The 24631-nt window shown below is 35.9% G+C and overlaps 2 protein-coding genes across 2 annotated transcripts in view; one reads left to right on the top strand and one right to left on the bottom strand.

Moving 5' to 3' along the window:
- Pitslre (cyclin dependent kinase 11B pitslre) overlaps positions 1–21207 on the bottom strand; it is a 45848-nt gene extending 24641 nt beyond the window's left edge. Inside the window, exons 1-4 of the mRNA XM_071590732.1 lie at positions 21044–21207; positions 20625–20855; positions 16459–16883; positions 9877–9933 (exon numbers count right to left, since the gene is read on the bottom strand). Coding sequence (XP_071446833.1) covers positions 9877–9933; positions 16459–16883; positions 20625–20855; positions 21044–21168 — 838 coding nt within the window. The 5' untranslated portion in view covers positions 21169–21207. The remainder of the gene's footprint in view (positions 1–9876; positions 9934–16458; positions 16884–20624; positions 20856–21043) is intronic.
- Positions 21208–22333: 1126 nt separating this feature from the next.
- Acbp1 (Acyl-CoA binding protein 1) overlaps positions 22334–24631 on the top strand; it is a 73861-nt gene continuing 71563 nt past the window's right edge. The window contains exons 1-3 of the mRNA XM_071589789.1: positions 22334–22464; positions 22607–22643; positions 23326–23440. Of these exons, the coding sequence (XP_071445890.1) occupies positions 22629–22643; positions 23326–23440 (130 nt within the window). The 5' untranslated portion in view covers positions 22334–22464; positions 22607–22628. The remainder of the gene's footprint in view (positions 22465–22606; positions 22644–23325; positions 23441–24631) is intronic.

Raw genomic sequence — 24631 nt, 5'->3', positions numbered from 1 at the left:
AACACTTTTCCAACATTTCCAACGTCCATGCGCCACTAAATCCGTTTTTTACGCAAAATTTAATACAAGTTCGTTGTTGCAAATTTAAATCCATTTCTGCAATTGTAAAAAATCGCCAACACACACAGAGATAGATGTACTCTTGGCTACGTAACTTTTGCAAATGTCAAGTTATGACACTAAGATTTAAAGGGAATATCAACAACAGATGTACCAATTTAACAAAAAAAACAGAACTCAAATCGGAACGATGGGAGCGCCACACGGTGGTTATTCCGGGAACTTTTTGATCAAGGTAGTATAATAATAATTTAAGCCAAATTTGGGCAATATAAATGTTTCTAGAATGCTTATCAATAGCAGTTAGAACAATTAATAACAACCTGCTAAACAGTATTCAGTTTTTAAAGCACTTTATATAATAAACTTTATAAAATTTCTTGTTTTCCATAAAAATAAGAATATGTTTCTTGCATATATATATATATATATATATATATATATATATATATATATATATATATATATATATATATATATATATATATATATATATATATATATATATATCCTTTAAAATAATTCCTAATTTCATCAAAATTAGTCATTGCCATGCATTCCTAAGCCCAACGCCTAGGGTCACCAAGGCTCTTAGAGTCAGAAATGTCTGTTTATTCACAAAAAATAACCTCTTTTAGTGTCAAGAGCATGATTAATGCCACACTTCATTAATAACCACACAGCTGTCCCCATTTCAATTTCCTTCCAAACAATTATTGATCCTCAAGCGAAGCAATTCAATTGCAGATATTTTTACAGTGTCCTTTAAGGGTACCTCATTCTGCAGGAGTGCCACATTCGTTTAATCCCTACTTTCTGTGTGTACCCTTTTTCAAAGGCTTATTTATTAAGATATTCAAGGGTTTCAATTGACTGATTAATCCTCCTCCTCCAGGAATTACAGCTACTCACACTGTTTTGTCACCTTTTGCATCAACCGTCTCATTAAAATGTGCATCAACAGAAAAATGCTACTTTATCTACGTTTTCCCGTTGACCGAGTTCATCATTATTTCCTATCGGACATGTATAATTTAATAATTATGTTCTTATATTCGTAAGGCATTTACTGTACTATTTTCATTTGTGTTTTCACAGCTAATCCATGTCTCTTCATGACTCTATAGTACCATGCACAAAATATTGCAATCTCATCATACAGCTACTCTCAATTTAGCTTTAAAAACGATATATATGATATTTTCGCTGTAGCCGCAGTACCTAGGTTCCTTTGACCTGCAACCCAACTCTTCATTTCATTTTCTATTTCCATTGGTACAGCTTTTCACCTTCACAGGTTGTGGTTTGACTTCCCTTCTTATCAAAAATTCTTCCACAGCCAGTCACATACATATTTTCAGTAGGATTTAACCAAAAATATCCTCCAGCAATAAGGTTACAATGCTCCTTTGCAATTTTTATTGCTGGTAATTCATTTTCAATTGTGTTGCAAAGCATTACTGTTAACTACAAAATTGGAATGGTTCGTTGTAATGATTAGTTGGGGTAATAATCTTCTGAAACCAATATCTGCACAATATTCCTTATTTTATTATTGCCAAGATTTAAAACAACTATTATTTATTTATTGATACTAATTTCAACAAAAAAGATTTTTACATTAGGCCATCCTAAAACTCGCTAGTTATTAGCATAAATTACAAGATGCAATAGAATGGCTCATGCACGGGCCAATTCCTTCCAGGTAAGTACTTTCTTTTGCTTGTGCTATCAATCAAATGAAGTGGCAGCCAATTTGTAATTGATAAAAATACATACAAGTCTTCATAATTTAATTTCACTGATATTACACCTTTTAGAACTTCTCTATAGCTATTTTATAACTTAAACATTAATCAACTGCCATTGACTTTTTATTTTGGGGCATTTACCTCCTTAAAACTTCATTACATGTACGTGGCATTGCGCATCATTCTCAAGAAACTTCTAAATTCACTAAAAGTTCCCATATTCCTATATTTTTGCCAACTCCCACCATAATTCAGCCGTTTCGAACCTGTATCTCAACATGAAATAACTGAATATATGTATTCTAAAACCAAGTTGAAGCTGCAAATTTTGCAGCAAGTGGATATGTCAATTAACAGAGCAGGCACCAATTTGGGTAATTTTTTATACCCAATATGGATATTCAACAAATTTTAATAAACATATTGCTGGAAGAGGTGCCACTCTATTAGATAATGAACAATATTAATATGCCTTCAAATTTATTGTAGCCAATAATTTTTATTGCACATCAAAGCACAATATATTAAGGCCACAGTTTCATATTCATATTGTCTTTCATATCCGACTCATACAAATTAAACTTCCCAGTGCCACCAATTCCAATGAAAATTTAAATAACTATGGATACACATTTGTATTTTAGTTCAAAACAAAATGCCGATAAATTGCACGAGAAATCTCTATGAGGAATCTTTTATCCAGCCATTGTATTCTCATTCATACTAAACTCATTTTACACTGACAAGCATATTGAAGAGTTTCACTTCTGACTTATGAAACATTTATGCCCAAGATATCAGTAGATGAATGTTTTTGACTTCTGAAAATGGAGAAAAGCCAAAGTTCTCCCATTAAAATATCATTCCCATTTTAATTTCCTTTATGGTTTCATTCAAGGGTGAAATACATTATCATTTAAACCACTTAATATTATACGATATGCGATTTTAACCCTCAAATCCAGCTAACTGCACCAAATGGAGATATTTTACAAGCATAATACATTATTCTTGCTTCCCACATGGAAAACTGCCCAAATATCCATTATCTAATTTATACCCTCATACTACGAGGGTAATCCTAAAAGTAAAGTCTCCAATTTTTTAGAAATGGAAAAAAACCATTTATTTTCTATGATACATACATCATTTTAAATATTGATCAATTATCTATTTTTCAACATAATCGTCATTTTGGTCAATGCATTTTTGTACACGCTGTGACAGTTTTTGTATGCCCAAATCGTACCAGCTTACCACCATGTCCTTGAGGGAACGTTGAACTTCATCTTTCACCTCTTCATTGGAGCTGAATCGCCTTCTGGCTAAATGTTCTTTCAACTTAGGGAACAGGTGAAAGTTGCTGGGGGCCAAGTCCAGACTATAGGGTCAGTGGTCCCTACCAAAGTCTTGCAGGAGAGCGATGGTTTGGCGGGCAACATGTAAGCAAGCATTGTAGCGGAGAATACATATGCACTTGCTCGACATTCCTCTTCTTTGGTTCGGAATTGCCCATCTGAGTTTTTTCAATGTTTCACAGTACCTGTCAGTGTTTATTGTGGTCCGAGCAGGCATGAAGTCAACCAACAATACCCCCCTTCCAATCCCAAAACTCACGTTGTCATGACTTTACAAGCAGACTGTGTTTGTTTGAATTTTTGCAGCCAGGGCAAAGAGGGATGCTGCAGGTGTGAAGTGGAATGCCGAATGCCCAGGTTTCATCACCCGTGACATTTGAGTCCAAAAATCCATCCTTTTCATCTGCAGAGCGGCGAATAAATTCACGTGAAGAATAAACTCGTTTATGGCAGCGAGCTGGTATGACATGGGTATACAAATACTGTCACAGCGTTCACAAAAATGCATTGACCAAAATGGCGATTAAGTAGAAAAATAGATAATTCTTTAAAAATAGATCAATCTTTAAAATGATGTATATGTCATATAAAATAAATGTTTTTTTCTATTTCTAAAAAATTGGACAACTTACTTTAGGGATTACCCTCGTATATTAGCCAGAATGTTCAATTTAGCTTTGCAACTTCTTAAAAAAATTGATTATGTCATGAGAAAAATGAAAATGGCTTGCTTAACAATGACTTTAACAATAAGACCAATAATAGATAAAATACTCATTTTTTGTTCATTAATTTGAATTGGAAACTCATTCACAAAAATAACAAATATATTTTAATAATATTAACTCCAAATAATAGATTATTCTTAACTGATGATTTCTTAACTTCTTATGATTGAATTTCCGCTCCTTGAATTATGATTGAATTCCAAACAAACTTTTGATACACATAAGCTAACATTGTTCATCACCTTTGATGTCAGCCCTTACGTCTGGGCCCCATCTAATCTGTTAAATCTCAAACCCAAGGCAGGTCGTGTCCAAACTTGCAGGAAAATATTTTCTACACTCTATTGAATCATTTCAACGCCCTACATTACCAAGTATTCACAATGCATCACCAACAAAAATAGACGGCTTAAAAAATAAGTCTCTCTTTTAATTCACAAGTTCACTGCAGATAATTTGCTAAAATTTGAATTCAAAAAGACGAATACAAAATCTAAATACAACACAATTGAAATACCAGTGCAAGTAAAACCACTAATAGAGCAGAGACGAAGACTACTACAATTTTCCACTTTGTAATTATTAAGTGGAAAATTGTAATAGTCTTCATCTCTTTTATTATGAAACAGTTCCACCACATCACACCTGAATCTGTAATGTACATAAATAGAGAATCTGATCTAGATTACACTGAATTAGAAGGCAATGAGTGCCTTTAAAAATATAACTAAGTATCAATTCACATAATGCAACTTCACTTTACCTAAATGGTGCATTTTCTTGGATTGATCATGAAGAACATCTGTATTGGATAATATTCAACATATTGATATCTATGGCAATCAAATAACTTCTGAACAAGGAAGTGGAATTAAAGCAAATTTGTGACTAAGCCTTTCTTGAATTGAAAGCAAGGGAAAGGCAGCATTTGATTTAGAAATGATTATCATAGGAGCAAGGGCATAAATGACAGAAACCATTTACAAAGACTCAAAATTAGAGAAGAAAACAAATGTAAACACACACTATTTCATTCATTTTTCATTTGCTAATTCATATTCTCTGGAGAAAAATAAAAAACTCTAGAATTGGCAGCATGTATACACATATTAATACATACATTCATCAGTCCTAAATTGCCTTCAAAATATTTAAAAAATTATTTTGCTTTTGCCCCTTCTTATACCACAGATATTGAATCTCTCTGGGTCCTTTATTTTATGATGGCACTTCATTATAGTCAGACAATTTAACTAAAGAATGGAATAAAGCTTCAGTACTGTCACAGCTGAGTCAAATTGTCATACCAGTTCTAATTTACCTATACACAACTGTACAATTTGTACATATATTCCTATTTCCCTTAATTCACTACATGTTTGACATGAATCTTTTACCCGTGCTTATAATACAGCCATCTTGATGAATCAACAGTCTCACTTGGTATAAAGTATTCAAATGAATAGGTAATATAACAATCTTCACATTTCTATTTTGGCATACATGGGAGATTATGACAGAGAAATCATCATCACCAAAGTCTTCATTGAAATCGGAGTTTGTAAGCTTCAGCCAAGCTCAACTCATGGGATGTTCAAGAAGCACTCAAATATTCCTCAATATTTTTGGTTTAACATATTCAAATTAGAGTTTGTATGATGCTTCAATATAGGGGATAAAAACTAAGGCATTGGTCTGCAGTCAAGTTGAGAAGATATCCTCCACGTAAGACTAGGGTAAGATGGGCTGGAACAAATGGAAGTTCTGCTATTCAGGTAGCAATATCAACAGGAGAAGGAAGAGGGATATTTAAGTGGAATAGGAATGACTTTATATCAGAAGAAACAACTACTTTTGGCAAATAGTATCATCATGAGCAGAAGGAAGGGATGTCCTAAAATGTATACATACACAGTATCTCCTTTCCTTGGATGCGTGGGGTGAATGACAGGGTTGGCCAAGAAAAGGTTTCGAGGTGATAGAAATGTGGCTCTACCAGAGATGAATGATGAAAATGAAAGACAGTAAAAAAGGAAGAAGAACACAAACGAGTATATGATGAGAGAAGTCTACAGAGGACATTTACGAGATGAAAAGGATATTGATTGCACATATCCTGGTGCACAAGAGTTTACTGGAGATCAGAATTGGCAGAAATATGGAGGGGTGGAATGAGAGGAAGGCCACATATGATGTATATATATATATATATATATATATATATATATATATATATATATATATATATATATATATATATATATATATATGGCAAATAGTATCATCATATATATATATATATATATCATATATATATCATCATATATATATATATATATATATATATATATATATATATATATATATATATATATATATCATCATATATATATATATATATATATCATCATATATATATATATATATATATATTTCTGTAAGTTCCCCCTACCTTCCCCCACCCATTTGAAAAATCCTAACCCCCTCACCCTTTCTTACTGGTGCTGCAGCCCCTGCCACACACCTTTTGGGTGGCTCGCAGGGTATTGATGTAGATGTAGATAATTGAGAGGAGGGTAATGGAAAGGGGAGCTGCACAGTCATGAATTCTCTGATTTATGGCCTATGATGATGCTGATGTTTCATTTGTAATGCTGGCAAAATGAGCAAGAATATTGAGTAATGGTAAATATTGTGACTGTCTCCCTCCCACAGATTGTGGGTGTACTCAAGATGAAGTCCTTTCTCTGCAGCACTTCCCTGACCAACATATCTCAGTTATGCACATACACAGTTTATGGCCTTGGGGAGGACCCTATCCACATAAATGTACTCACTAGGCTTAATACATGGGGTCCGGTTGTCCCTAAGAGCTGGTTGAGCCCATTCACTGCGTGAACCACACTGTGTATCAAGGTAAAACTATGGAAATGGCAATATGTTTTATCATCATTACTACCAGATTATTTAGCAAGAGAGACATATGTTCACTGGCTTAACCCAACATTATTGAGAGGGGAGTGCCTGTAATGTAACTTCATTTATTTTTCCTGTAAAATAATGATGGTAAATACTTCATAATGGAATTGAAACTTTGCTGAAATATGTTTTACATACATCATTGCAGTTATTTCAAGTGACATAAGTGCTTAAAAACAGTCCATCAAAAGAGTGAGATAAAACTACAGCACAGCCAAAGCACATGCAAACAGCAAAGTATACCCATTGGGATATTGAGATGCTCTTCGTCACTCAATAAATTCCTGCACCATAATAGGAACAAAGTTAACCTCACCAACAAAATTCTAAAAGAGCCTCACTGTTCTCAAAAATCCATTTTACAAACATATCACATCCACCCAAATTTACACAATAAAAAGTGGCGTATCCTATACATCCCCTGCCATATACCTTCATGGCAGTTTGACAAATCAATCATGAGAATGACAAAAGAAAGAAATAGAGAATATAATAACATTTTTTTATTTGCTTCTTCAAAATAATAAGCAAATAAAAAACTTTTAATATAAAAAGAAGGCTTTCAAGAGGTAAATAGTAGAGCGAATCAAGTTAATGATAGTACTGCAGAATATCAGAGTATTGAGGACAATCATTTTATTTGAAACTGCTAGGTGACTTAGACCATGAACATAAGGGCAGTGGGTGAAGAAACAGGATGGGTAGTGATCGGCAGACAGGGATAGTGAAACAGAGTTGTACATGATTGCTCATGCTTAACAAATTTTAGAGGAAATGGAGAAAGGGGGATGGGAAGGGCTGCGAGGTGAGCACAGGAGTGGGCTGGAAACTGAATCAGCATGTTACAGTTATAGTGGCCCAAGCTTTCAATTAGTTTTGGAGCCATGTTTTGTAGAATCAAAAACCCATCCACTTGAAATCGTGTGTGGACAACTGTTTTGCTATCGGCAAAAGAAGCAATTGAAAATAACAGGGGATTGATCATATGGACTTGACATCAAGCTGAACAGACAAGGTCAGTGAAGACTTTGACATGAAGCTCTGTTCTGATGGCTCCTAAACCTGGTCTTTGAGAAGAGAGGGTGGTCCAGGACATAAGAGATGCGCATACAAAGGAGAATAGCATAAGTGACAAACATTAATAGAGAAGCAAAATCAAAGGTGTTCCATTCAGATAATGAAGACAGGAAGTTTTAAGAGGAATTTTGAAGGAGGGAGAAAAATAGCACAGAGGAGATAATGAGAGATGGAGGGGTACAGAGGTCAGAGAAGATGCATTTAAGATAGCACAAAGGTAAGAAGATGGTAAGCAGAGATGATTAATTTAGTGTGTTTAATGTTTTATTAATGTTTTAATGTTTTCAAGAACAAAATAAGGCCATGTGATGGTAGAAACTGCATCAAAAACCTCTGATAGTTAAAACACATACAAATCTGCCAGAATTCTCTTGGTGTAAAACTACAAAAGAGTAAAAGTTTTCAAATTGACAACAGCATATCTGCACTATTTTCTACATTATCTATCCCCATTCAATCTTTTGCCGTATTCCCCTACACTTTGGAAAGGAGAAAATGAAAACAAAATCCATTCAAGGATATTTCTTAATTTTACATGCCATTATGAAAATAGAACACTATACATAAGTAATTCCGCATGGAATGTAATAAATACTAAGACAGAATGGGAAAGAAAATAAGACACACAAGGAAGGTCTTCCAATCCATAATTTAGCCATGGAGACATATGAATTCCAGTTTCCTTACTTCGTAAAACACAATTTAGCTAAAAATTTATCCCAGGGAATTGAACCTGCGCCCTCCAGTCGGTAATCTGATGCTCTACCCACTGGGCTAACATCGACAATGATAACAGTTTTTCGAAGTTTAGTCAGATTACAGTACCCGTGTTGTTAAATTACAAGAAATATCCCCCAGGGCCATTGCTGCAATTAGTCACAAGGCTTCCTGTGACTCATAATTTATGAAATAAAATATCTTAAAATAAAATATGCAGCATTCCAATGCTAAGAGCCATCACATGTGCAAAATCATAGCTTGCTTCATACTCTAATAAATAAAGAAAATTATATTCCATTATTTTTAACAAAATGTAGACATTCAACACAAAAAACTCCATAACACACATAAAAAAGCCCATACGACACAATAACAAACAATACAATAAGTTACCTGCCCAGCAATTAGAGAAATCTAGTATTTTCAAAACCTAGGTTAATAAATATTTGCAAAAATACCCATTCCTTTCACTACTAGAATTATCTCAAATAAAAATTTAATCAGGTATGTCATAAATTATCAGCAATTCAGCAGAAATAGACGTTCAGTTTTTTTTGTTAATTAGTTATGTATGTATTTTTGAACTGACTTTTATAATTTCTTAATTATGACCGATTTCCTATAAGGGATTTAAGATTAGCTGAGAACCAATATCCCTGGCCAGTACATATGCAGGTAACATTATGTCAGGAATAATATATTGCCTTGTAATTACGGAATCTAAATACAGAGAAAACAACAAACATACAGAGGAAATATTGTAATGGGATCATCCTGTGATAATAGTTTTCAACTCATCACGTCTTTATTTATTATGATAGACTGACTGGCCTATAAATCATTGGAATTTCATTCTTTATCAATTTGGGCTTAGCCATTTTATCAGGCCATCCTTGGCATGAGAGAATTTACCAAAAAAAAAATAGTTCCTCAATTGGACAATCACCTTTAATCACAGAGCCACAAATTAACTCTTCCCCTCTAATCTTTTAATTTGGTAATTAACTTTCTACGTAGGATATACACAAAAGGGTTGAGTATTACCCCGAATTATGTGAGCTACACCATCTTTTTATTACATTTACCTGGGAATGCATTGGGGGATAGCTCACAAACTCCCTCTGCATTTGCCACGACATCAATTCTTTCAACACCAATTCACATTCATTACTTAACACAAACAAGGGGTCACAACATACATACTTGTTTCTGCATAGAAGTGTTGGCGAAGGCGATCATTAGCCGAAACCAGTTGTAATTCTGTGAATGTTTTTAATGAACTTTAATCACTACAATGCACAATCAATGTGTAAGCCTTGACATAAAACTTTTATTTTTTATTATTATTGTGGTAATCAATAAACTACTTTAAATATCCAAATCTTAAATTTTGTACAATGCCCAACAGTTAATGGAAAACTGTGAGTGCCGGTTATTTCAAAGGGGCATGTCAAATTATCGAGGAAAGATTAATGGCAACTCTATGATTTTCCGAATCAAATGGTTTTTTTTTGCATTACAATTTTGATATTTTCTGATGACAATTAAAATATATGAGTTTAAGTGTTCTCACTCCAATATTGGCGAATGAGGCTATGCTGATTTACATGACTCACCAAAAGTAATGACAAAATAAAATAGACACCAAATGTTCATGAGTACCCCAAAGATCTTCTCCCCTGAGATTTTCTACACCACCAAAGAGTGCGCGAGCTTAAGAAAAGAATTTACATATTTCGTTTCACTCATCCTAACATTTAAAATACATAATTGAATTTACCCTATTTACTCAACAATGTACACTTCATACTTAATAGGTGTGTTGTGCAAATGACTCTAAAAGATCACCTTTCAGTAAACAAAATTTAACCTGCATAATTAACAAAAAAGATAAGCACATGATTGCGGGAGAAACTTCTACTTGCCTACATCTAGCAAAATTCTATTTTCATACCATTTATTTTAATCAATATACAATTATTTGAACAACTTTTCACATATTAACTTTTTCCACCCTCTTAGAATGATGAAGTTGAGGGGAGGAAATCATATAATGGTGGTGCACATGAATATTTGGTGGGTATTAATGGGAGTCTGCAAAAGATTGTTAAAAAAAAACATTTTACAGCCCAGACTTTTGCTGGATATTCAAACAAGTTTCCGTACCATTTTCCAAAATGCAATTTTTGAAAAAGTTGACATGTGGCTGTATGAGAAGATTTAAAATAATATATACATTTAATTTTATAGTTCAATTTCACCAACATAAGTGAGTTTCCTATAGAACAGTAAAACTTTTCTAAAAAATCTAATAAGAAACTGATCATTCACAAATAAGTATAAGATTTTGCCTACTTTTGGAGCAAGCTAGGTGGGCAATTGGAGCACAACACCCTGATTTACCCTGGACATACGAACTTCCTGATACTTTCTGGTTTTCCAGGCAACAGCCATCCTATTAAATGAGTGAGAAACATAGTTTGACTAATAGGACTGTCCAATAAAGAGTGATCATAAGCTTTTTGACATAATTTATTTTGCAAACCTTTAACTTAATATATTGCTTAGCTTGATGTGTAATGTATATCTGTTACAAATCTTTTGCCAAACAGCATTAAGAGAATTATCAGAAATATGAGGGTAGTTAGAAAGGTTCTCTGAATCATCACCAGACGTCAGTGCTAGCACAACAAGTTCCCCACGTAGTAATAGGTTATCAGTTAAGAGTAAACCCGAGGCATGTCAGGGCTCTTGGAAAATATCTGTGGTGTAGACACCTCTCTGTTGTTGTTCCCATCTAGTGATTTGTGAAGATGGAAAAAATTGAGATTTGCACAGTGATTAAATACTTTGTAAAGAAAGGTACAATTCTAAGAGCAAAGGAAATTCATGCAGGGTTTCAGAACACTCGGGGTGAGTCTGGTCCTTCAAATTCAAATGTTGCCTAGTGGACAAATGAGTTTAAGTTTGGTTGAAATAGCTTAGATGATGACTCGCGTAGTGGTCATCCAAAATGTGCCAAACTCCCAGAAATTATTGCCAAAGCGTATAAAATGGTCATGGAAGATTAATAGAATGGTTTCAGGCATCACTTTGTGAAAGCGATTCTTTTCAGAAAATAAATATTTGGTTATTGGCTTGACACCTGATGATGACTTTGTAAGTCGAAACCCGGGTCGTGTTTAGTAAAAAATATACATGGAATAAGCAAGTATTTATTTTCTGTTATGGAAGATCACAAACTGAAAGTGCAAGAAATTGCTGAAGCTGTAGGGATGTGATCTGAATGGGCACATCACATTTTAATAGTGGAATTGGATTTGAGAAAATTATCTGCTTAATGGGTGCTCTTGATGCAGGATCACAAATGCATCAGAATAGAAATTTCCATACAATGTTTGACCCGTTTTAAGAGCAACCAACAGAATTTTCTGCACCGGTTTGTGACCACAGATGAAACTTGGGTCCACTACAATACTCCGACGACAAAACAGCAGTCAAAGCAGCAGAAACATGTTGATTTTCTGGCAAAGAAAGCAAAGACAATACGTTCGGCCAGAAAGGTGATGACTTCAGTTTTCTGAGATGCAAATGGGATTCTGCTCATAGATGATATTCCCACTGGTCAAACAATCACCAGACAATGCTACACTAACCTCCAGGACCAACTAAAGCAAAAGATACGTGAAAAAAGGCCAGATTTGGTAAGGAAGAAAATCATCTTTCATCAAGAAAATCCACGTCCACAATTAAGTGTCGTCGCCATGGCAAAAGTATATGCGCTAACATATGAATCAATGCCACAACTGCCTTATTCACCTGATTTGGCTCCATCACATTTCCATCTCTTCCCCAAGCTCAAAATTTTCCTTAGTGGACAGAGATTCTTGTCAAACAAAGAACTAACAACCGAAGTAGATGGGTATTTTGCAGGCCTGAAGTGATCTAATTTTTGAGATGGGATCAAGGCACTGGAACACCGCTGGACCAAGTGCATTAGTGTACAGGGAGACTACATTGAGGTATAAAATTGTTTCACAATGGTGAGTCGTTTATTTCTACTCCAATCCGAGAACTTTTCTAATTACCTTGATACTTAAAATTCCATTGGGTTCCATCCACACATCAATAACAGCAAAAAATTGCACATGAGACATGTTTGTACAGTGTGAGTTTCACAAATTCACAATGAAATCATGATTATCTCACAAAAATCAATGTGAAGTGTTATTCCTCAACCTCAATCCAGTTCAGAACTAGCCCCATTCGAATTTTTGCTTGTTCTTAAATGTGAAGAAACACCTTTGCGGCAAGTATTTTTCATTATCACAAGCATTGCTGAAGGTGAACTGAACATGTTTTCCCAGCAACAGCTGAAATCAACCAAACTTCACCCATGCATATAATACACATTAAGTTGAATAGATATTAAATTTTAGGGAATAATAAAATGAAATAAAATTAACTGAAAGCAAAAAACTAATTTTTTTTGGATTGTTTAAGTTATGCAAATAAAAACTTATGAACACTAATGATTGGACAGACCTTGTACATTAGATGGCAAAATTTGTTTATGACCAATGAAATAGAGATTCACAAGTATTCCAAATTGTGGTCGTGAAATCCCTGTTAATGCAACCAAAGACAGGTGTGGTAGATGAAAATGTTCAGCTTCCAAGTTCAAATCTAGGTGACAGCTCTGGATGCCCTGAACTTCATTCAAGCCGTCATTTTTCAGGCACAAGACCTTCTTTGAAAACTGCACATGGCAAAGGGAAATGAACTGAGCCTCTTAATTACCCTATCAATACATGCATTTCACACACACATTGGTGCTCTGCATGAGGTGAACTCCACTCTCACCTATCAGAACCAAACTTTGAGTCGATTACTGTCTACTCAGACTATTCATCCTAACTGGATGTTTGCAAATCTCCACTTTATAACTGGAATGATTCATTGGTTGAGTGTTGAAATTCAAAATATTTTCATAATTCTATAAATTCAATGACAAGTTCAGATGATCCACATTAGACAGACAGCACACAGCTGGTGAGTGAAGTCTTTGTGGATGTTTCACCAGGTCTTATATTCAGCTACCAACATTTCACTGGTTGACAATGATATCACCAGACCAAGTGGACCACCAATGAAAACTTCACTCACATTGTGTGCTGGGAAATCACCAAATCCTTGCAGTACATTCAGCAGTGCGAAAGTTGGCAGGGAGTTTCGTTGGTGAGTTGCATGTGCAATGTCATGTTAGTCAGAAGCAAACTGACACTGGTTATCATGGAAAGAGGTTGCATAAAAAAGCATTTGAAATAAAAATTTGATGGAACATTTGTTGCTGTCAATAGGGGCATTGACTGACAGTGGAAGTAAGGATGAGAGAAATCTGTTGTCGACATTAGTTTACTATCAATGAATGACACCACAGAAGGATTGGATTATCATCGAAGGAGCTGTTACCAATAAATTTTGAAAACAGGCATTCAAGTTGGCATACTATCAAAGCATTTATCAGATACTCTATTGAACTGTGGGATGAAAATTTGTGGAAGGTATGAAAATTATATTGAACATATCAAGGTTAAGGTACAAGCCTTCCGATTCCCTTTCAGATGCTCTATCATCAAACCATTTGTAGAACCACCAACCGTGGGATTGGAAAATGGGTGGGCCCAATTAGTAGATTACTTGTATATGGCATCCTCAGTGTGTGGTATAAATGATAACAGGCTTTATTTACAAATTGGAATTTCTCTGTCATAGAAGAGAAGGAAAAGATACACTTTGGATTTCATCAGCATCAATTGCATTTTGACAAATGATATGATATCTTCAGAATCTAGAGTCAAAACAAACTGACATAAAGATGGCATAATTTTTTGAAGCCCAGGATGCAAAGGGTGCCGAAAAAACAGCATAGGAATCATTCAGAATGGATTTCACGGGACATATTTTTCCTCTTCTGCAATTCTCAATACAATTTTCATCTAAGCCATTGTGAATGCATCCATGGCGAGCAATAACTGTCTTCAGGGATCGGATGATCAACTGCCAATTTTTGAGTACATAGAACAACATGGCATTGCGCAAGCAGGGACGGCCAAAAAATGTAGATGCAATGATACAAAAATACATTATATGATACATTGAATCCAATACATTGAATAGATTGACATATTAATTATAATCTATCACTAAGATTGCATATCAATATAAAATATTACTGTAAGATATAAATGATAGCTTGTTTGAAAGTTTGAAATATTCTAATAACATTGAAATTTTTGTTTGTCTCTTCATTGAAATATAAATATTTGTAATTATTGACTGGAGGAACAAATTGTTTAAATAAGCACTTTACTCAGGGAGGAAATCTAGTTTTTATCACTCATCTTATCCATTGCAAACCAATCAATGCAAATCAACCCTTTTACAACCAAAGTTTATCTATACATCACAAGATTACCTCCCAAAAATGCTGAATATTATGTTTATTTGATGGGCTACGGAACAAATCTCATGTATTTGAACATGACAGTCTGAATGATATTCAAAGGAAGACTCCCATCTCAGCAGGACACAGCTCTTTCCCCATGAACTGGGAAGAAATCTGGTCCATACTTTTCCAAATTGGCAAGCATCCTCAACAGATGTGTTCATGGTCAAACAGTTGCTTATGCAGTGGTTTTGCTAATAGTTTTGCCGATGAGAGAGATGTTAAATTCTTCAAAAATATAAATTTGGAAATAAATTCCTTAGATTTTCCTGCATGCTCACAAATTTTTTAATGAAACTGCTAACAGCATTCCAATATGTCTTCTATGAAAGACTTACATTATTACAGGACACGTTCATGCAATCTCTATAAAAAAATATCTTTTATTACAACATTCTGACCAATTAATAAAATCAGTTATTCAAAACTCATTTTATATGAAACCTAGGGGAAAGCTAAGCACGTAAGAGGGGCTGCTAATTTGGAAAAGTTCCTGATCGATATGACCAATGCCCAGTTTTCGAGGAAGAAGTCTGTTGGGACCCAACTCATATAATGGTATACCTGGGAGCTTATAAGCTTCAGAGGCATTATATGAGCGTTCAATCGAGAAGTCTGGAGTTCCTTGTGGTACTCAGGACACTGGAGAAGTTTTACAGCGATTTCACATGTGTGATTGGGCTAAAGAATCTGCTTACACAGCTAAAGACACAAAATTTTCTTTATCAATTCAGTTTAAATATACAATATTTGTTTATGTAAGCAAATAAATCAACATACTGGAAAATACCAAAGAAACTGCGGGAGATGCCGCAACAGTAACTTTTAACAGACTTATTCGCTAATGTGAATTTCAAAGCAACAATTTCAGAGTGTAAAAATTTGCCTTGACTGGGATCTCAGTCAAGGCAAATAATTTTTACACTCTGAAATTGTTGGATTGATATTGGTAAGTATGAAATTTCTCTGTAATATAAAGAACTATTAATTTAAATCATCAATTCATTGAAATTTATAATTAAATCAAACATATCAATACATCGACACACATTAATAAATTGAAACATGCCATTAAAATGCATTGATAATGGAATCGAATCAAAAGTATATCATTAAAATAAAACCCATCAATATATTGATATACATCATTACCCTAAAATGCATTACTAGTGCATTAAAATGTACCAGCATGTTTTCAAAATCAAAATATAAATAATGTCAAGTCATGAGCATTGATGGCCAGAGGTGTGGGTGATTGTTTGCCGCACCCCACTCACCTGCAATCAAGAGCCGCTCCCTCCTCTTCTCTTTCTCGACACGCTCAGCCTTCTCCCGCTGTGTCTCCCTGGGAGGAGGCGGTGGCAGCGGGGCCCTCCTCTCCTCCTCCCTCCGCCTAACCCCCTCACGAGCCGCCATCTCCTGCTCTGTCATTTCCCCTCCCCCACTCCCCCTGCCCCCCCTTCCAGCACCCTCCTCCTTGCCCCGCCCCACCCCCCCTGACTTGGCCATCGCAGCCGCCCTCCGCTTCTCCCGATCCAACCGCTCCCTCAAGTCCTCCATGATTATGGCACTGTTCCCACCGCCACTGCCCACGCTCCCTGAATCCCTGTCCCGGTCCTTGCTCCCAGACACGGAGGAGGATCCACGGTCCCGGCCCATGTCCCGTGCCTCCCGGTGACTCTCCCTTGCCTCCCTCCGCTCCCTGGAACAAAACCATTCAGAATGAAAAGCGGCCACCACAGTCACTCATGCCTCTAGTTCAGTGCACCCACAGAACAATTTAACATAGGTATACATGTACTTGCAGAAGTTTTGTTGTGTAATAGGCAGAATCAGAAAGGAAATAATCAATGGGAGAGCTCGTGCAAGGAAAACAATCTATCATCTAGCATTCGAATGAAAATTAGTAATACAAAAATGTAATGAAATACTTATATTAAAGCATACTATGTTCATCAGCAAAATAATGGATATACAAAGTAAAAATTGAAGAAGCATGTAATTCAAAAAGAGGACAAAGAGAGATACAAACAGAGGAAACTTACCATAAGAGGAGGGAAATTAATAGGACATATCCAGAGCCATGATAACATACTGAAGACCATTACTGAAGGAAACATAAAAAAAGGAAGAATAACAGAAGAGGATCTAGGATGAACTACGAGAAGCGGGCAATTGAAAATTGACAAGAGCAAGGAGCTCCGAGGGAATGAAGAGGTTGGAATGGTGCAGGATAGTTTGGAGAACTGCCGCATACTAGTCCTCGGATGTATAACCAGTGCCGACAATGCATGCTCCTTTATGGCAATGAGGCAGAAACACTGATAACAACATAAGACAGAAAATTGGTATTGACCAAAACTTGGTCTAATGCAGGAACATTATCAAACCAAATGGGCAGATTGAATGGCTAACCACAAATGAGTACTCCCTCTATGAATTGGAATAGCTCATTCTAAGAAGACGTTCGTGAAGAGGAGGAAACTGCTGTGTTCAAAGAACCTGAGGTCGCAAACAAGGAAGCATGGCTTATCTTTATGTCAACGGAGAGCCGATCTACAGGTAGTAGTAGTGTTTAGGGAAGGCTACCGACAGCTGAGGTCATTTGCGCTAGGAATGGACAGGAAAGGATGAAGGGTGGAGATAAACCTGGCATTGGCATTAGCCAACTCCTTACGAAAGGTTCCAAGGGGTCTGCAGCTTAACATCCCATCTGACGGACTTAGTACTCACTCTAAGTGCCCTCCACAAAGCACCTCAAGTAGGGATCGAGATACCACTGAAAAATATTCAACACCACCAGGATTTGAACCGAGGCCCTCTAGGTAGGAAGCCAGTGCGATAGCATCACAATAAAACTGATTCATCATTACTAAATATTACACAATCATGCTTGCAATATTAATGCATACTATTATGACTAATAATGATGGAAGATAATGAAATATTATAAATAGAAGTCTATTGTCTACATTGATCACCATTACTATGGAAGCTTCAAATATTTAACAAGAAAGCAATGTTCATCAATGGTAAAATGAATGAAAAATTATTTTGTACCATCATAATTATTTTTAAACCAAGTCCTAAAACATTTTGCATTTTTTAATTACAAAGAGGACACAATAGTTCCCAGGCATCTAGCAATCAACATATGACTTTAACTTTAAACTGAGAACACATCAACTACACGATGTATCTGAATCAAGGTGCTATTATATCCTTCTGGACAAGAAATCAAAAAACATTATGACTTTAGACAATCGCATCTTCTGTATTAACACGGAGAGGAGTGTTCATTTTTTCACAAACATTAAAATGTCACAATTAGTTATTATACAATTATTTTTAGAAAACTGGGATATTCATTTGCATTTGAAATGAGCAATAACCATAGGATCTTATATAGAAACATACAAAGGAAAGGGAAAAATAGGGAAGTACAGCTTTTACCACTTTCAATGAATGAAGCCACATTCAGAGATTTTAAGGTGAAATTGTCCAGAAAATCCAGAGTTATGTTATAGGAGAACCTCCTTAAGACTTATCCCAAAAATCAGCTACTTAAATCTTTAGTAACCTGAGATGATATTTCATTGGTGATCATCGATAATAAAAGATTTAATGCGGACATATATAAGAACACATTACATTTTGTAACATACCTACAACTGGCCCATACATTTTGGATAATAATCGGTATGTTCCAACAAATGAATAAGTTCTGTTGTTGTAAATGATGGTAACAACCCGTATATAAGAAAATTTTTCTTCATGAGTGTTTAATTCTATCATAGTTGTCTCACGTGCACGAAAGAGTGCAATGAATATTTATATAACATAAAATTAGTAATTTTTGTCAACTAATAACAAGATCAAGAAATCCTCCATATACTCCCAACCTATCAAGCACTGATTCCCCATTTCCAATCTATCTCAATTTAGTTTTTTAAGGTTTCACATACATATGCATTATTAATGAGTGCATTGTGAGATTTACTCATTACTCATGTAATATTAATTGCATTATATATCCTGACTAAATCAATTGTGATTCCCCATAATATTTAGTCCAGTGAGAATGGTTAAAATGAAAAAAAAGGCTTTTTTGCCTTCCATGTAAGCATGATAATGGGCAATCACGTCAATTGCCGAGCAATTTGTTTCTGACAAAGTGGTGATAAGTTTGCTAGCTGCAGGATTTAAATTACTCTGGCTTTTATCTCAGTGCAATTGTGTAAACTGCATGAATTAGATGAAAACCAAGAAAAAATGAAAGATGACGAGATGCATTTGAAGGAAATACACATGCTTCATATTTGTGTTGAGAGTACAGGAGGGAAGAAATGTAAAGCAACAGAAGACTGAAAATATTATGAATTAAAAATTCAGGATATAATGAAAAATACGCATAAAATTTAATAATAAGATAGAGACTGATTGGTAGAATACCAGTCAGATAACATTAGCACTGTGAATTTCAATCTCATTGAGGCTAATTTTTTCGGCTGGCATGGATTTTTTCCCATGTTTATTGTAGTGTGCCCTCAGCTTCAACTGAAAACGGCAGCAATAACTGCTAAAATCAACTAAAACCCATCTGAATGTCTTGGTTCACTAAGCACGCACTGGAATGCACCTTTTCCCGATGGAGAGAGGCCAGACCAGAACACAGACCAGATCCAGTGGCATTGGGAAGGATTAATAGAAATTAAATGGAGAGACTGAGGCACCAGTTACAGTCATGAGGACCTTGATAAACCAGAGAAAAGTGAATTTTATGGAAGACGCTGGTGTGAAGAAGAGCAGAGCTATTTCATCACATTACTTTACCACACAATGTACTGGAAAGAATCATACATGTACAAAACTATGATGGAATGAAGACTTCTCCCATTCAGGTGATACAAACCAATTAGATAGGGAGAAAATTAGTTTTATACACTAAGAAATGTTAATCCTTAGGCTTCCGCGACGTCTATCTGACGAATCCATGCTGGTTTCCACTAAGAAATGTGTAGCAAAAATGGCTGTTTCCTTGATTATTGGGATTGACGTAGAAAGCAAAACATTGTAGACCCAACATATGTGTGGCCTGAACTTTTAAAATTAATAAGGCCCAAGAACACAAACATACACCGATCACGCAAGAAAAATATTTTTTAATTAATACTTATTATTAATCAACTACTTCACTATCACAGAAAAATAAAGGAGGAAAATCATCATGTGTAGAAGTCTACAGTCACTCGATTCACAAACAAATAATTGGTCACAATGAACATCAATACTTATACTTCATATTCCAGTCCCTGTGGAAATACTACGATCCACTCATTTCACACTTGATTACTTTTAACCATAAGACAAACGGCGGGTCTTCCATTCCGTTAAGCCTTGCTGGGTAGAAAATAATTGACAGGTAGGGAATAACTTGGCGTACCTGTGGTGCCTTTTTTCACGGTGTCTATCTTCTCGGTCTCGGTGCTCTCTATGCTCTCGGGGGCGATGATGACTTTTACTACGGTGGGAATCTTTGTGTGAACGTCTTTCTCCCCGGTCTCCTTTCTCTCGTTTACGACCACTACTGCGATCCTTGTGGTGTATAGCAGCTTGAGGTGGCTTAATATCAAGTGAATCAGCTGTATCCGCTTCATCCTCTGAGGATATACTGCTAAGCAAAATCAATTAACCGTTCTAGAAATTAGTATACACTTTCACAATAAACCATTGAGAAGGTCAGCAAAACACTTTCATCTACGGTTTATGCTCTTAATAAAACTAAAAATAATTACTTCGTGATAATATAATAGCAATAAATCTTTATAAGATATATAAACACAATGAGTTTCTGCCGCTTACCTGAAATTATCGTCTAGTTCTTTTTTTTTGGCAGATAGGGGCGATTTTTTCGACGGACTCTTCCTAATTTCACCATCCTCACGTTGATCATCCATTTCAATGTCCGAGTCCTCATATTCAGACATTTTAACTCACTTTTTCAAACTTACACATTTACTTGTACTCAATCGGCAAAACAAGTAAAAACAATAACGGCGCACAGGCGTTTTCATATTTTTTAAAAATTTAGTGCCGGAAAATTTTTTAAGGTGGCAGCACATGTGACGATGCTAGCCTAGAAAATTTTGCGGAGAATTCTTTACATTTTGGCGGAAGGAAAAATTTGACCTGCGTTACAATTTATGGAAATCAATGATTAAAGAAGCCACGCAAATATCGGTAAGATAAGAGTTCTGGTAAGTAATTTTTCAAATTGATCGGTTTTACGGAAAATTTTTGTTACAAATGGTGTGGTAATGCGCAATCGGTTTTAAAACGATGAGTGTGTAATATAATCCATTTTCACCCGGGTTTCTTCTTTCGTGTGTGCAGATATCCATGAGAAAAAATTGAATATTTTGATGGCAAGCTTAGAGAATTAGCAGCTTTGATAAATTAATGGTTTCGTAAGATTTTAGTTTGATGTCATGTTGGCATTATGTGTTTACCTTGGAAAATTAATTTATTCATAGTGTTACACCAGTTCATTGCTACATGTGGCGCCTTTTAACTATTGCTAAAAATAGAATTTTCAATTCCCGTAATCATAATGGCTATTGGACGGCGATTCATGCAATAAGAAATAATTACAACGATCTATTACTGCAAAGCGACGTGATATGTTTTTGGAGATTTATTGCCTGTATGAGCGAGCTTTTGGAAGTTTAAGTTCTTGCTTAAGGAAACAGTCCCCTACCTGCTGCTCATTGACTTTATCCAGTTTACCCCCCCCCCCCACTCAGTCTTAAGTAGATTGCTCAGAATAAGGAAACAGGCCGTTATATTCCAATGATTTATCACACTGCCGAGTGAAGACATGAAGGAAATTCAGATTCTTGTTTTATACATGTCAAGCCAAATATTCAGGAAAAGATTTCCTATATTATCGATATCCCAGCTAGTTTTTCACTCTTTTGAAAAATATATTTCTCCTCTCTAAAGAGTGCTTTAAGCAGAAATCCTTCCATTGACAAGGTACTAATTTCAAGCAACAGATGGCGCAGTACTCCTTGTTTGGAGATAATTTTTCTTTGTAGTTTGTCATTTGTTACGGTGATTACCTCAAGCTCTGGTAGAGAGCGTTCGTGTACCGACTATGAGAGCAACGATTTGAGTAGTAGGATTGCCGAGTCGTTGAAAGAAACTTCAGAAGAGGTTCTCAAGAAAAGTACCTTCTCATTTACCCGGCAATTGATACATTCGGATTAGTGTTTCATTCCAAGGTGATAGAAGTAGCAGTTGTCATCTTTTGAAGAGGCTTTCTTATTTTTTAATGTTTTTTGAAATGCTTTTTATGAAGCTACGCTTTGCAGCTATATAAATATTGGGGTGAACTTTTATTAAATCGTCACTCTTTCGTTTCAGAGACATCCAGAAGCAAGACAAAATGTCCCTTGACGAGGTAAGCAGTTAGTTTTACCAACTTCTTGCAATAAATTGTTGTATTTTCTCTGTTATCGATATGGGCGTGAAAACGTACCGGCGGCTTCATTTCTCATCAGGGCACGCATCGGGATTTTCGTCATTGGTAATAATGGTTATATAAAATGTCTTTGAAAATTACTATTGTTTTTTGTGACTGCGATTTGCCGAAATTGAATGATCTTTGTACAGATATCGAACTGCCGGCACCATGATTCTTCCGTGTAGCCAGGGCGATTTTTGCCTCTCGTTGGTTATCATAGATTTATTGCAAGTTAATTTCCTTGTTCCTTTCATTTCTTATCTATGGCGGTAAATGGCGGTTCTGGGTATCAGGTTCCCTATGGATGAAGCAAGCTTTTAGTTGACTTTACTGGTGTTGTGACTTGCCAGTCAACAGTACTTGTGCATGCATAATATCTATTGCAATAGAGAGAATAACAGCAGGTTTTTGTGTCATTTTTAATCATATCTGCTGAAGTCAGAATGTTAAGAGAGAGGAAAAGAGCCTAAGCATCCCGCAAGATGCTATATTTACCCAACCTCGAGATCGTTGGACCGGCCCCTGATCTTCGCTTGGCTACCCACGTTTAGTCTGTGCTCGTATATTTAACTCGGCGTCTGATAAATGGCATGAAATTCATTGCTCTTTCTTTAATCAGAGGTTCAACAAGGCTGCGGAAGACGTCAAAAAGCTGAAGACCTCTCCTAAGGACGATGACCTCTTGGAGGTTTACGCCTTGTTTAAGCAGGGATCTGTTGGTGATGTGAATGTCCGTGAGTATTCCTAAAATCTATGTGACTGGCCTCCCCAATTTACATCTACATCGATCGTCTAATTGTTGCGAGTTGTAATTGGATGTCGACGCCGGGAAAAAATGAAAACATTTCGCTCGAGGGATGCAGACCGTGTTGCAGACTTTCAAGGGAATTGGGATCAATTATCGAATCTTGCTCTCATCGCCAATTTTCCTCGGCAAATAAGTGACGTGCTTGTTTCAAAATGGATTCAGCTTCATTCGGAAGCATACTGATATTGGTGCATGAACTGCGAATATGGAGGGTGAGATTGCCCTCCCTCTGTGTTCAGAATCGATCATTTGTGCTCCCAACTTGCTAGCGCGTGAGAAGTTCTCGTCGAGAAATATTCGCTCTTCGTGTCTGGTCATCAGTAGTTTGTAGCCTTTGCTGCGGTCATTTTAGTCAACCGCGTTACTGCAATTTAAGCGTTGAATGAATGATCGCATGTTAGCGCATAGCGAGTAATTATATCTGGATGAAGTTGCGTTATGAAACCCTGAATTATTTTGGCACATTTTACTAAAGGCAATACACACGTTCGCAATATTTTTGGCATTACACACTTTGGAAGGTAATGTTTTGTTATGTAGCCACAGAATATCTCACCCGTTCACCAAACAGGACATCAAAACGTATAAACGTTCATTACTTCATATTAAGACTGATTTATTGTGTAATGCAAATGGGTTTCACATTAGGTAGTGTTGAAAAGACCAAGGTTTTGTGTAATATATCTCGGAGTGCATTAAAATATGTATTTTTGACCAGCGAGCTACTGTTTATAAGTCATCTTTTAACCGTCCCAACTTGACGGCCCGAATGAGACACACTCATTTAAACTGACAGCTCTTAACTACCGCTCTTTAAGAATTGGCATGGGAAATTCATCGATTGCATACTCCCGGAGGTTGGTACGCGGTTTGTCATCGTTTTGTTGAGTTTCATTGCCGTAGAGTATGCGTCAATTCTCTCCAGCAAGTGTGGACGTCGCCACTAGATACTCGAAAAATGAACCGTCGCCTTGATAGTTCGCATCTATCGCAGTGAATTATTCTAATATTTTCTGCCCTTTTTTTATGTAGCCCTGATGACGTACGTAATCGATGAATTAAGCCCTCTTGTGGAAATATTTTCAAGGCTCGATCCCTGTAAGTTTTCCCTTTTCAT

This window comes from Hetaerina americana, unplaced genomic scaffold (genome assembly GCF_022747635.1).
Source record: "Hetaerina americana unplaced genomic scaffold, ioHetAmer1.1.p SCAF_4, whole genome shotgun sequence".
Classification (NCBI taxonomy): Eukaryota; Metazoa; Arthropoda; class Insecta; order Odonata; family Calopterygidae; genus Hetaerina; species Hetaerina americana.
Note: the sequence above shows the minus strand (reverse complement) of the source record. Positions and strands in the feature narration are given on the sequence as shown.